The 15,951-nt window shown below is 27.7% G+C and overlaps 1 protein-coding gene across 5 annotated transcripts in view; it reads left to right on the forward strand.

Annotated features, from left to right (window-relative positions):
• The first annotated feature begins 368 nt into the window (after positions 1–368).
• The window catches only part of LOC116779016 (uncharacterized), a 53,577-nt gene continuing 37,994 nt past the window's right edge, over positions 369–15,951 (forward strand). For 4 of the 5 annotated variants that reach the window (XM_061529718.1, XM_032673147.2, XM_032673151.2 and 1 more), the window contains exon 1: positions 369–496. In XM_061529718.1, coding sequence (XP_061385702.1) covers positions 460–496 — 37 coding nt within the window. In that variant the 5' untranslated portion in view covers positions 369–459. The remainder of the gene's footprint in view (positions 497–15,951) is intronic. The other variant, XM_032673149.2, reaches the window with a different exon arrangement.

Here is a 15,951-nt window from a genome sequence, read left to right on the forward strand (position 1 = left end):
TACTTTTCTGTTGAGCTATAGAATTTAATTACGAATATTCATTTAAGATATTTTATAATAATAATTATTATTTTATTTATTAAAAAATGTCATGTAATTTTTTATATTTTTGTGATTCAGAATTTTTTAACAGTACATGGTCGGGATATATAATAAAATGCATGTAGAGAAATCTATTCTACATTACAGAATGAAACAGTATTTCAAACTTATCGTGATCCGAAAACAATACTTATACAGCTTTATTGAATTAGTAACAGTATTTAAAACGAGAACAATTTATAAAAAAAACGGCTTCACCATTCCCCATACATCCTATATCCCTGACATTTCCTTACCCCCACTAATTCGTTCAGTTCAACAGTGATGTTGGTCTTGCCGTCAGTCAGTAGCGCGCTGATCAGTGCTGCGGTCGGTATGAGGAGGTGAAGTGACTGTGAGTGAACGTGCTGTGTTAACATGAAGTCCTACATACTGATCGCGATCTTTTTGACAGGTGAGTTTTTTTTTGGTACAGGCTGGAATTGATGTTTTTTTTTAATTAAATGTCAATGAAGGTTTATTATATATTTTTTTTAATGTATAATTTGGTAAAAGAAATGCATACGGATGTTAAGTTTCGTCCAATTATTACACAGGGAAGTAAGTATTGATTTTTTTAAATCGATAATTCGATTTAATTTCAGATAGGAAATGATTGACGTGACAGTATTTTAAATAAAAATTACTACAAACAATTTTAAACGAAAATAAAATATTACATAATATATTTGAGATTAAATTAAAAGAGAAAATATATGTAATTGTATTTTTATATTTATAAAAAAATCCGTGCAGATTACAATCTAAATAACCGAACATAAACAAAATATTTTGTTATCAGACAGGCTGCTTTCCTTTGATCCGTTGCATCATTTGATAGTTTTAATTTAAATATACAAATAAATCTTTGAATTATTAATAAGAATAATATTACATAATTGATGTTAATATTGAATTAAATAAAATAATGCAAATGTATTATAAGTATTTATTATAAGCTCGATCTGTGTGAATGCGATCAGTCACTTTCGTTTTTATAAAATTGACAATGGAATAGTATGGGAAAAGAAATGAGATTGTCATTATTTTTATATCATAATAATATTTGATATATTTAATATTTTTTTATTAATAAATTTTTTATATTAAATTAAAAATATATTAATTATATTATAGAATCGTTAAAAATATTTTTAGTTTTAAATAAAATTGTTTTAAAAATATTTGCAACAAAATATAAGAATATGTAACCAATTATCGGATTGTTTTGAAATAGCTGAATTTCGAGCCCGTTCCGCTACCGCAATTATAAATTTTCATAGAGTACTAATATTTCACTGAATGATTTATTATCTATGAATATTCGATGTAAATTTTTTTTGAGTCTGTTTTATTCTATATACATATATAAAATTATATGGTATATATTAATTAAAGATTGTATATAACACAAACATAGGTATTTCAATGTTACGAGAATGTAACGAAGCGCGGATATGGAACAAAACTTTTTCTTTTATTTCTTAATCTTACAGTGATAAAATTAACTTTAACAAGTTTTTAATTTATATAAATATATATACACAAAAAAAAAAAATATTTTCATTATTTAATAAAATTGCTCACAATACTCTCTAAAGATTCATAAAAGTGTATGATTTGTGAAATTATTACAAAATAATGTTAGCAGATCAAAAATTATTATGAAGAATGTTTAACATTAGGTTTAAATTATGAAAATATTCCTTAGTAACCTTTGCGTTCCCACACATCGTGACTAACGTATTTTGTGAGGTCGTTTCGGTTCAACATTTTTATGATATCATTTATTTATTTAGTCTTTGGCTTTATTTTGTTGAAAGCATTTTTGAATTATTTGATAAAAGTTAATTTTGATAATACAATTGGTCGCAATTAAATTTTTGGTGTCTGCGTTCTTTCTATTATTATGGAAACAATAAGGGCTAGGAATTCAAAACTTTTCTTTGGTTTAAAGTCTTAAATGTAAATGGTAAATTTGAAGAAATCCTTTTATATAATTAAGAAAGTTTTAATCGACTTAGGATTAAAATTATTAAATATTCCTCAATAAAATTCGTTTTAATTCAACAAAATTAATTATTAAACAAAGCTAAACACTTTAAGAACTTCACGGAGTTGGAGAAGTTATTTATTAGGTTGAGACGATATATTTATCGGTCGGAGCTAATAAAATACTAATTAATTTTTTTATATATTTCGGGATTTTATTTTATAAATAAATAAATAAATTGAACTGCATTTTTTTTAATAAATTAATAATAATAATGATAACTATAGACGATTTAGTATATTCAAGAATTAAATTACGATTTAATAAAGCACATAGTTTCTTATGGAGCTTGAAATAATGTTTATACATATTTACAGTAAGAATTAGAACGACTTACTATAAATGAATATAAAAGGTATCTCCACACTATTCAAATGTAACCGAATTTCACGTTAGCATATCCCTTTCATAGTTTTGCATAAGACTCGACTATTCGTATGAAGTAACCGAGTCTTTTGTGGTTTTTTGTTGAAAAATATCCGTATCAATTGGTTTCTCTGAAGGCGATACAGTTGTATTTGGAACATGTTTTGATGTATTTGCCCTGTCTATTGTCCGTTGTATTGAAAACTTTTATTGAATAGTTTTGAAAGTTCATGCACTCATGGTATTGCGATTGTAGTTTTCGGAACGTATTTTGTACAGTGAACCTTATCGTTTTGTAACTGTTATTGTGCATGCTTTTATACTTCGTGTATTAATTTTATTAGGCAATCATCAGAATTTAGTTCTCGAGAAATATAAATTAATATTCTTAAGGCCAACGTTATTTCATTGTTAAATTTACAACATGACTACTCGGCCTTTATAAAATGCGTTTTATTTCGACTCGACCGTTGCTGGTAAACCTATCAGCTTTGACAGCGTCACCATTGTGGTTTAGAAAATGCACACATATAATCAATTGCACGGAGGAACTCAATTTTTAGATTTTAAAACATAATTTAACTGTTAATTTACCTTCAATTCTAAATTTATTTTTGTCATGGTCTTTTTTTGCTGTACTCATTACAGTTTAGCGTTACATTAGTATACATGTGTTTCTTTCTAAATCTTTTCATCCCGAAACTTTATTCACCATTAAATCTCCAGTTTCTTAATCTTAACCCGTGATAACAGAAATGGATCTCAATTACGTAGTGAATTAATTGCTTGCATATACGTTAGTTGCATTTGGCCAATTGTCAATAAGATGTCGTACAACTTTAATACTTGGAAGGTATTATAAAAAATTATAATATAGAAACTTTAGAAAACTCAAATATTTCATAATAAATCCTGTAAAAATTATTGATTGATTGCTACCTTTCATTATTCTTCACATGTTGGTTCTGTTAAAGAGGCGAAAAGCTCTGAAGTTACTCACAGCAGAGGTCAAACAGCTATAGCAACTGTAGCTCTATATTGAAGTAAATCCATTGTGATTCAAAATCTATATTTTCCATGAATATTGTCGGTTCTTGACCGTGTTTAGAGTAAACATTGTTAGTTTAAATGATGGTTAAGAAGTACAATAGCTGATAATCGCGGCCAAGGCTCTGTGGTTTCACAAACACATTAGCTATTCCTCTCGCATCCGACTTAGGTTCTGTGTAGGAAAAATATCTAGGTTTTCGTTACGAAACTAATTAAGGAATGCGCTAAATTTAATAATGTGTTCTGAAAAAAAATATTTTTATGCATTATATGATACGGATGTTTAGTTAAGTTTTAATAAAGTAGCGAATTAAATGGAGTAATGAAATTAAATATCTTCGGCTACAATTTTTTTTAAATAATAATTATATAAAAAAATGACATCATACTTATAGAAATATCGAACTAAAATTTTAATTTGTGATTAGGACATAGGCAATAAATATATCAAAATGTACGGTTTTTTATTAAATGGGTGTCTTCTTGTTAGGTAACACTTATATCGAATGATTTATAAAACGGTTTGAGCTGTTTTGTGGAGTTGAGTAGATATTGCGAATCTCAAATGTGCTGGGGTCAGCGTTGCCATGTTGTATAGAATGAACCTTATATAACGGGTCAATGTTTACACAATTGTCAGCATCTGCATATTAGTTAATTTATATGAAGGTCAAATCCAACAGGTGGGCGAATTATTTCTGAATCGATAGAGAATTTATGAACTGTGGCGTCTTTTTTATAGTTGTGAAAGCATTACAAAAACGTACGCAAAGAATAGGATTTTGAAGTAACGTATGATTGTATTGACAAATCACGGCCGCTTTGATTGCATTGTAATTTGATTTAAGAAAAACATGTACAGATATCGTGCGTCGAAGTAAATTTCACTATTTTGTAATACTTAGTAAAACTATTGTCAATTGTCATTGATCTAAATTCAAAATAATACCAATAATACATTGATAGTTTTGTATAAATATATGCAATAATAGAATTGAATTAAGTTTTTAATATATCATTAATCTGATATCTAACTGTGTTGAAATAGATTTTGTTTACAAACAGAGGTATCACCGCCCTGATTGTTCGTACTTTGTTACAAAATTACTTATATAACTAACGGAATAACGTATTGTTTTATACACGGACACTTTCACGGTCATGAATGGAAAACTCGACTTTCTTTGAATTTTTTCACTCATTATTCAGTGATGTAATATAATTAATTAACTCGACAAATAATAACAATGCCTACTAACGTGCGAATGGAAATGACTCGTTTTCGTTTTATTGTGTTGCGTTTTGAATTTGAGACGCGGTTTTATTTCTCAGGTGACATTTCAATTAAAAGATATGTATCTGGTTAAGTAGAAACTTTCAAAAATACAGCACAGGGAAGTAACTCTGATGATAAAGATAATAAGTTAAAAAGGAAAGCATATAAAAAAACATGTTTATGAAAAATAAATTTCCCTCATAAAGAAATCATTATTTTTATAGCTCGGTAACGTAAAATATAGCTAACACTTCCAGTTTGTGCAAGTGAAAACGCGCAAGCGCATCTACACACACACGGGCAGATGTAAACGCCGTGTAATTAGTGTGAATGTGTGCGCGTCTCTTATTCGTGCATAGCGAGACAGGTTGATTCGTGCTCCGCTGTTCCATTGTTTTCGGCAACGAATGTATTATATTATTAATAATTAATAATTCTAAGTTGCGTTACATATTCTAGAATAAAAATAATAATGTTATTTTTTGTAATTAATAAGTACCTTCAACTTATTTTTTATATATGATTTGAAAAAAAAAAAACAATGATATCAGGTTGAATTATGTAAATTAAACCTTACTTAAAACTATTTAAGCATTTTTCATATGCATTATTTAAGTTTTTTCATATGCATATTTGAAATAATTTCCGTAGTTTATTAAGTATAACGATTAGCATGATTACCAAATACCATGTAATACCGTCTAACGAAAATTAACTTTCTTTTAGAATTCAAATCAGTTGACGGAATGTTAGGAGAGCGGAAGCATAAGTCACCAATTCCGTTCGTTAACACGAATTGTATTGAATGTTAGATAAAAATATATGACTATAGTGAATGGTTTATGAGATTTTTTAACAGATCATAGTTAAAATTAATTCAAAATGTAGGATTGATCTACACTTCAATGTCACATAATTTTACGTTCTAATTTGTTTTATATGTTTGTCCTCGGAAGGTGATATATTATCATATTTATTATATAGAACCTTCTTAATCAGGTATATTACGTAGATGTTTTCTCAGAAAGAACGGATTTATATATTGCAATGAAACGTATAAAAACGACACTTACATAAAACATTTACTATAACATGAATCTTCGGTAACATTATTAATAGTAAGTGTTATAGGAATTTAAAATATAAGAGCTTCAACCTCTTAAACGTAAACAGAAACTAAAGGTCAATTAAAACTGGTCAAAGTTATAGAATCAGATGACAGCGTGTTACATAATTCCGCGAAAGCACATTTCTCCGATGTATACGAAATGTTGGCGAAACGCGATTTCTCGGTGACTTTGCATATATATGATAAAGTTACGTTTTCTGACCAATTCTAAAATTCGGACATGTTACGAATACTCTGATTAAAAGAAATTTAGTTCTACATCGGCAGAAGTTTTAGGAAAAACTTCGGTCAAAAGCTTAAAAGACTGTATAAAGTATAGTAACCTATGACTCCTTGAAAATTTCTATGTTGATTCTCTTAAAAAGAGAAGGTTTGCTGCTACGTGAGATCGCGAAACAAAAGGCTAGCTGTGATACCTAATTGATAGCTCACTTTCAACCCACTTTATGCAGCAACATACGTGAATATTTTCGGCATATCAGTTGTTGTGCAATAAAATACACGTAACCGAGATTAAGTTATCACGACTTAGTTTTTCTTAAAATAATCTTAAAAAATAACTCAATAATAATAATAATAATAATAAACTAATATCTAACTTTAATATTTTGATATCGAAAATATATTGTTATTTATTACTTTATATGAACGCTTACTAACTCTTAGTCTGTGTTTTAAACCAGACCTTTAATATTTATGTAACGTCATTCGATTTCAGTTTATTTAGATTTATAGTAAGATCTTAATATAATAATTGGATTAAACTATGTTAAATTTTCTTCCTAATATAAATCAAATTTAAACTGTTAGTGGATTCATATCACGCGTGATAAAAATTTGGTTTATATTCGGACGTGCGGTGCTCCAGCGGCGGTTATTTTATTATAACGTTATATGAACAAAAAACATAAAAATATTACTACTGTATAATGATTCATTGTTAATAAAAATTTTCTCATTTCAGGTAAACAATACATCAGGAAGGTGGTCTCGGTGAACAGACGGATGTTAGAACATATTTCTCACATATTGTGGTTTTATTATATATTTTGAAACTTTTAAGTTTGCTAAGAATTTCCCAGCAAAGGTTAATAGTTAAAGCTAAGATTACTTCTTGGACGTTATTAAAGTTGTGCAATTCGCGTCATCTCCGCGATGGGAAATGTGCCAATCTGTACTAATGTGATAAACTCAGCAGTTTTGTTTGTTTGTACTCGCTAATGTTTGCAGTCTCGAGTTAGATTTCAAAATAATTTTCTGTATGTTTCTCGACAGCCACTTACAGGGAAGGCTTGAAACTACTAGTATATTAAATCTTATTCACTCCCAAAAAAAAATAAATAAATAATCCATCGTTATAGATTAATTTTTAATCCGGCGTTAGAGGAGAATTATTATTGGACTAGAATTGCTTGAGATATATCGTGTATACGCTAATGTACAGCCACGTTAAGGCTTACATGCTATAAAATGACACGTATCTATTTAGTTCACAATTCAAACATTTACTTGCAGTATATTGTATGTGTTATCATACTTTTAATAAATATATATTACGCAATACATAAACATTTACATAGTTTTGATCGTTAGTCATATACCTTTAAGGAATTGAACGCCTTTATATCTCTTAATTAAAACATAAGGAGGTATTTTACTTATTTTAGATTTTCAAACAAAACTTTAAGCAGATAACAATTTTCTTTTGTCACTATCTTTTAAGGCTATAAGAAACTTATATATTATATTTTATGACATAATAAAATAAAGTCATAATCAATTATACTCACGTTATAAAAACTTAAGTATTTTTTTTATAAATAAATAATATATATTATTCCCAGTTCGTTAAATTTGCGTATTCTATTCACCCCGCCTTTAAGCGAATTTCAAATGGATGGCATTCCTTCACACCTAACACTTTTGTTAGTATGGTAATTAACTGGACGATGTTATATTAGAGCATGTGAATGTCAAACTTTAATTTCCAAGAATTCGGTTCATATCTTGTTTGATTATAATAGTGTTGATCGGGGGCCAAGGTTTCGTGCATTGGATGTGACATCACAGTTTACACAACAACCGGTTAACCAGTCTTTAAGTGTAGTCTTGGCAAGGGAATTTTATTGATACACATATATACATATATATACGTACATTCAAACTCAAATGTATATATAAATATTAAAATGTCCGCATTCATGTCGTTACTGTGGTCCAAAAAAAGTATTGTATCACGCTTACAAGATAGTACATAGAACTTTTATTAAATATTATAAATAGATTAATTTAATTTTGTCGATGGCTGTACATATAATTTAAATTCAAGAAATGTACGAAAACCAACCGGTTTATTTTATGGTTGTCAATGATCTTGCAAAATCACACACGTGACAATTAATTATCTATGCCATAGCGGTGCCAACGAATTCAAATTATATCGGTAAGTTTGACCAAATCATACATATCTATACAAAATATAGAAGTTTATATAAAAAAATAATAAAAAAAAAACATAAAAAATATATGCATTACAGTCACTTTGAGTTATCGTAATTGGCACTTCAAGTGATATAATCTTGTAAGTCACAATGCGGTCAAAGAAACATCACTGGATATATCGAGGTAGTTTAAAATGGTCTCTATTCACTCGTGATAAGAACTTTTGATCGGTAAAAACCTTGTACGTAAAAACTATTAGTAGCTACTTAGCAGTTGCTAAACACACAGAAGCCTACTGAGATCATATCTTATAATAAATGCTATAATATCTTGTAAATTGCTATAACTTTGAAGTGTTTTATTTGTATTTATAATGTAAACATCCAAATATTGAATAAAATCCTCTTAAAATGGGACTGTAATAAGCCAGCAATTCAAATTAAAACGAATGACTTATTTGTTTCATTATTGGCAAAAAAAAATCTAAAAATATATTTTTTTTCAATTATTAGAAGAGGTAGATTAAAGAAAAGGATTATGCTTCAGTATTGTTAAAATTTTAATTTTCTTTAAAACAATTTAAAATATTCTACAGGTAAATATTTCACTTGAATGAATAACATTTTCTATTTTCTAGGAATATAAATAGCCTATAAATAGTAATATTAAAGGTATTCTATTTAGTTAAGTTTCTGTTTGGCCTAATTAGATTTCTATTAATTTCTATGTTCGGTATTAATCTAAGATGGTAATGTCAAACTTAAGGTATCTAAGTCACAGAATCCACTCGTCTGCCGCAAAGTATGTTGATATTTACCATTAAAGTCTCGTTAATTCCTTGAATTATTTTAAAGGATGCTCAAATTGAAATTTAAAAGTATTTTATTCTGATTTAATTTTAATTGATGAAGCGTGTGCAATAAAATTGATTTAAAATTTTATACTGCTTTTTTTACAGATCGTAATTTTTTTTTTAATTAATATAATAACAATTTGGTTTGCTGAAATGTCCTTTAAAAACTCTAGCATCTATTTAATACTGAAATTGACCCAGACTTCGTTTCACGTTTGATTGTTTGAAGTTTACTTTAGCACTTTGATCTGCTCATATCTATATCTGAGACGTAATAGGGATTGGTACTTCTATTACTAAAATAACCTAAATATAAAATTTCATTAAAGATGCTTGGTTACTGTCTATGATATTTGGTATCAAATATGTACAAATTAATAAAAAAAAACTTTACACATAGAATTGTAATATTATTATTTATTTTATATAATATTCGATACACAAATTTGAGAATATTAATTTAAGATAAATGCGCAAATGATGCTTCATTATCGACAGGATTGGTACGAGCGTCTCATATTATGTTAAACGTATGCAAACTTTGAAAGTGAAAGGAGTTATTTATAGTGTATAGAATGAAATAATCATATGATTACAGTTATTTCGCTCAAAGTTAATATTTAATACTCATAATATTTAATATGCATAGAACAAATAATTTACAATAAAGGGCAACATCCTTAGTATACGTTAATGTATTTAAATTTATTCAAAGATGCATGTTTCGTAATCGTCGCCTTAAAGATGGTTAGGTATTTATATTGAGACACATGTCACTCTGTTCCAACTTCGAACAGACACTGCAATGTTATTAAAAAAAATTTGTTCAATGGTATTTTCCTGAACCTCGTTTCATAATTGCATATATACCTATATATATTTTTATATCATTTTATTATAAAATACTTTATATGTAACTATTTTAGAATTAATACTTTCATAAATAAGAATTGCATAACATTAAAAGCTAAGCTATATGTTCTATTTATTTCAGATATTATGTGTCTTTGAATTATTTAAAATCAAATCGAGAATTTCTTAGAAGTCAACCGATAAGAAAAATGTCTTTGATTACTGTATAATTGTAACTTCCTTAGTGGAAAGCGTAAAAGACTGTGAGATTACGCGTGCTATTGTCGCTTGTTATTCGTATTTTTTTTTCCAACATTTGTATGTTTAATTCACTAGTTATTATTTCTGGACATTTTCTTTACCTGTGAATCTTTCATTTATATAATAACGTACCAATTCCAAAACTACCATTGAGTGATAAAAAGTAAAATATTATCTATATCTCAGCTATCTCCCAGCCAAGTGTCAAGATTTTTGTAGCTCATGCAGGGTATAAAACTAACGCATTTTAATGGCAGGTTGTTCGTTGTACAAAGCGCTGTTTGTAAGTTGTTATTACGTTGTAGCCGTAAAGCATCTTCTAAAAGTGAGTGAGTAAGTCCATAAGATGTACGTTTTACAACAATTACTTAATCATCAGTGATGATTATAATGTATTCCAGTGATATGTTTATTTTATTTGACAGCATTTAAAAAAGGATAATAGATTTATTCAACCTCTATTTACGGAAGTGATCGAAGCGCGTGCGATTCGCGTATATTTCTCAGCACGCTATTATAAGTGAATGTACTGAATTAACGACACATTCTCATTCTAACAATGGTCATTGTAGACGATTTTGATATTTAATAGGATGATTATAAATCTCATTATTACATAAAACTTTTAATCGACATAACACTACAAGGCATACGATGTTTCTATCATGACTACGATTTTAATTCTTATTGCTTTGTAATAGATATTAGGATAATATGATTTTAAAGAAAGATAAGATATATAACGTCGTAAGTTTTAAAGTAACAGTTTTATTAAAATTGTGAAAAATACTATACATCTATGCAATAAGGTTTAGTTTGCGATGGCAGCGGTATAGATGATATCGTCAATAGAAAATAGTTTCTATAATTAATTGGTGATTGTATATCATCTGAACGGAAAGGCGACATTCATTGCAATTATTTATTTGGAAGTATAAATAGGATAACATTAAAAGCATGCTAATATTAATTTGCATAAAAAAAAATATAGCCAAATTGATTATATTTTGGCTATATTTTTTTTTTATTTGGAGTCTCAACAAAGGATTTCTCAAGAAGGTCTCATTACTTTTTTTTTTATTTAATAAATTTTTTAAAACTAAAATAAAAACAACGCTTAAATTAAAATCGTAAGTATGGTATTTCCTTATTATATTTACGATCTTTCAATAAAGCCCGTGAAGTTAGTATATTAAAAATGACTTAGTCACGATTCCGTTAAGGTTAATATGCATAATTTTGAAAAATACGACTTTTTAGAAAACATTCGAAATATAAACAAAATAATTGGGATTCTATAAAAATCTATGACGCAATTTGTTTTTGTGTTGACATATAAATAAAATTTAAATGAAATTTACAAACAATTTAATACCAATGCGCTACATAAATGATCAAGAACTGCTGTTGGGATCCCAAATTTCAATTTAAAATCCGTCAGAGACACTAAAACGAGGCTTAGGGCATGCTTCAGATTTATCAGAAGTAATTTACCATTTCGATCAGAAAAAATATTTTACGATACTCACGCCCATAAAATAAATCATGAACGCTAATAATATAAATGCCTATACAATGTTGAGGTAATTTTAGCAAAGCTTTAAGGGATCAGGTTGTCGAACTTAGGCTCTGGCTCTACCTGAGTTCAGACAATATTTTTTTATCATCATGACATCACTACACAAGTAACTTATGAAATTTCTAAATGAGTTACGACGAGAAAATTTATTATAATTTTGTAATATAAAACAACGTAACTTAAAATTGAAACTGCTTTCAAATGTGATTCAGTAACAAAAATGCAAGCACCAGGAAGATATTAATATAATTATATAATGATTAAACGAAAACTATATTTTATACATATAAAATTGTTTAAGAACATTTTTTTTATATAAAATATTTGCGTATTCAATAGGTAGGAACAAAATTTTCATTTTGATTTTGTATAGCCAGCCTGATTCCAGTGATTAATATTCAAACCCGAATTAATTACGGTGTCATGATTAGATTTTTTATAAAAAACACGCCAAATTAATAATAATTTAAATTAAAAATCAATATTTAATTAACGAATTCTTTGATCCTACCCGATTTGGCTATAAATTATCAGCTGAGGTCACATTTCATAAAGGATTTGTAAATGATCAAAAGCCTTAAGCAAAAAAACTAGACATGCCGAATGTTTTCGCAATTCATCCGAATGATTCAAAGTGAACAACCTCAATTAAAGTCCAGATTTACGAACCTTTTAATAAACCGCTATGTTTATTTTTGAGGCTTTATCATCGAAATCGTATCAGAAAGTGTTTTGGGCATCGCCATTACTTTCCGTTTCATTAGTGTTTGAATAATATTAACACGTTTATAGATCTTTACAAATTTTTACGATAAGATTGAATATTATCTTTCATTGGTACAGTTAGTTATATTAATACAATAACATTAGTTCGAATGCTTGATTTTTAAATTTCAACTTTCTGTTTAAATGAAACTAGTACTATTCGGATTTACTACGCGGACTTTATTATTTAAAAACTACATAATCCCAACGTTTCAGTTACTTTGCAGCAACCGTGATCACGGGCAGACGAGGTTTAACTTTCTGTTTCTATTTTAATGTCTTGTCGACGATTTCTTTACCGTTACATACATACGTTAATAGTTTTTTATTAATAAATAATATCACATTATATTATAAACGTCGCTTATTTATTAGGAAAGGGCAACGCTCGTGTATAGTGTGGCGATGTAAGCTTGGGCGTTTATATTAGTTAATAAAATTAAGGTTTACGATTTAATAGATATAAATTATTTATATACTAGCCTTGATCAGTAATTACAATTATTTTTATCTGTTACCTTTCAAAATATTAACATACGTATATTATAAAATAATTATCAGAACGAACTCATAAAGTCAATTTAGTGAGCAGTAAAATATTATCGCTTATTAAATGGATCGTAAGTTTACAAAAATAAAAGATATCTTAACACTACTAACTTTCACTTGTTATTAGGGTGTACTATATTCTTATAGGATATATTAAATACAATTTAGATTTAAATGAGCAGATTTTTATTATAAATAAAATTTATTGTAACCTGATACACAAAAAGAAAATAGTAAGAAGCCTGGATCATGAAAAACGGAGTTTATGTCTCAGCGAATGAAGGCATTTAAGAATCATTTTTATAAAACTGATTCACTCTCATTAGATTTCCATTACTCTAACGTCAGGATACGAATAAGGTTGAAACAATTTCCTTTAGTTCCAATTAAGATTTTCCTAGTGACCTTCACGGCTGTGCAAAAGAATTCAAATATAATATGCTATTAAATCAATTATATAAATTAAAACTCATAATAATTTGTTGGAGTTCCGAATTGATTTTACTCATTATTTTTTTATAACACGTTATTGGTCTGACAGGACAAGGAAATTGTAATTTAATGGTTCGTGGAGTATGGTTCGTAAGAAAAATATCATTTCATTGCGTTTATTTCATCCGTTATGTAATCAAATTGACAATTCATTGTAAAGATTTTTCATTCTTCTTACCATCTGTTTAGTCGGCCATTTTTATAAATGTTGTGATGTCAGCGAAAACAGATTATATAAATTTAATGAGGAGAAAAGGTTTTACTTTTATTAACAGTTAGGGTCCGAGTTTTAAAACGAATGAGAATTTATAATGAGATGTTTGGAATTTTCCATTCTATGTTAGTAAATTTACGTCATTTACGATAATGATTCCAGATTGTTTTTGTTATATGTTAAATTAAAATTAAGTTCAATTCGTATGTAAGTAGAGTTGTATATTCTAAGGCGATTTATATAATAAAAAAAAAATTACCGCAGCCGCATCATTGGAATGTGAAGTGTAGCTGTATGATAACCATTGAAAGCGAAAGTGAAGGTGCAGAAAAAGAAAAAAAAGCCTTGGTTTCAATTATACAAACATTATTTATATATTGTATCCTACCAGCAATTTTTATATGCATATATATTTTTAGACACTGTTGAAGTGTTAATAGATATAAGATAAGGAAGCATAATGTTGGGAGTTAAATCGTATCAAAAAAACATATTTTATTAATTACCGTGACTTTTATAGATTATAACACTATAGTATAACGCGTGCATAATCGGCATAGTGCTTAAACTTATTGAATAATACATTGAAATCTAATTTAGATATATATTGTAGATTTTTTTCACAAATATGTCTTTAAATTGTTTAGAAAATTAACTTCGATTCACAAAATATTTATTGATTTAGGTCGATTATATTTTTATGTCATCTTTCACACAAAACAGTTACTGTGTTGTAGATAACAGAGAGGCATTACAGAAAATTGCTCTCGATTTACGTAACCCGGAAATGAATGAATGGTGCTTACTATTAGTATATTGGTTTCTAATAGTATAATATTTTGAATGTTTTTTATTTAATGTCCTAAAGTCAGTGCTGTTGGATTGCTTTTAAATAATTACTTGTTACTCAATAGGAATAAAACATAGCACTTCAGATATAAATTGGAGTAATTAAAGCGCGCGAATTAACACCTGTTTAAATGTAGCGTAATAATCGATTACGAAATCGATGTCAAACATCGATGTTGCGCAATGTCTGGGTCACTTACATCTCAATCGGTAATCTGTAGCGAATCGAGTTAATCGTTGTATCGGCCATTGTATTTTTGTTACTTGAAAAAATTTCAACTATAATCGCGAGGTCTGATTAGGTAATTAGTAATTAATGTTTTTTTTTATTCTTTGGCATCATTCGCACAATTCAATATTCTGAAGAACAGTTACGCAACTGTCAACCATCCAATTGGATTTTTTATTCCCTTATTGTAATATATTTTTTTCCTTCGTCAATTTTTTTTTATATTTTTTTTTTCTTATATGCAATAAATTAATATTTTGTTTTATTTATAATGAAACATTTTATTGAGTTATTTATATCAGATGAATATTTATATTGTATTTATAATTCTACATGGCAAATATGAATTTATTATTTTTTTTAATTTATTCAAAGTTAAACGTTATGACAATATATTTTATTAATGCTCTTGACCCATTAAACTCACATAAAAGCGAAACTTGTTTCTGCCAGTGTGATAAAGAAACAATTTACTTTTACTGCAATTATTACAATACTAACCTTTGCCTACGACTTTGGTCGATTTAAATACTAAAGTAGCCTGTAGCACATGTATTGATTCAAGTGTTATCTTATCAGTATGCTTAATAGGTGTGCATCAATATACAACACACGGAACTGTTACAGTTTTTCGTTTATAAATCGTACGCACCTATAGTATTAACGTAAGCTATTAAGTGAGAACTGGGAAAGGCTTTTCGTAAAGTGTAATAAGAAGGACTAGTGATGAGTATACAGAACACGGAATATAAGAAGAAAATTCTTATTTTATATATAATCTATTATATAATTATCTTTACTATATATGGTGTGCAGTAATTACAGCTAAACTTTAGTAAAATTTACTTCAAGTTTGTTTACGATAATGGTACAAAAAATTTCTTAATTATGAAAAACATACATATATCGAA

Source organism: Danaus plexippus, chromosome 6 (assembly GCF_018135715.1).
Source record: "Danaus plexippus chromosome 6, MEX_DaPlex, whole genome shotgun sequence".
Taxonomy (NCBI): Eukaryota; Metazoa; Arthropoda; class Insecta; order Lepidoptera; family Nymphalidae; genus Danaus; species Danaus plexippus.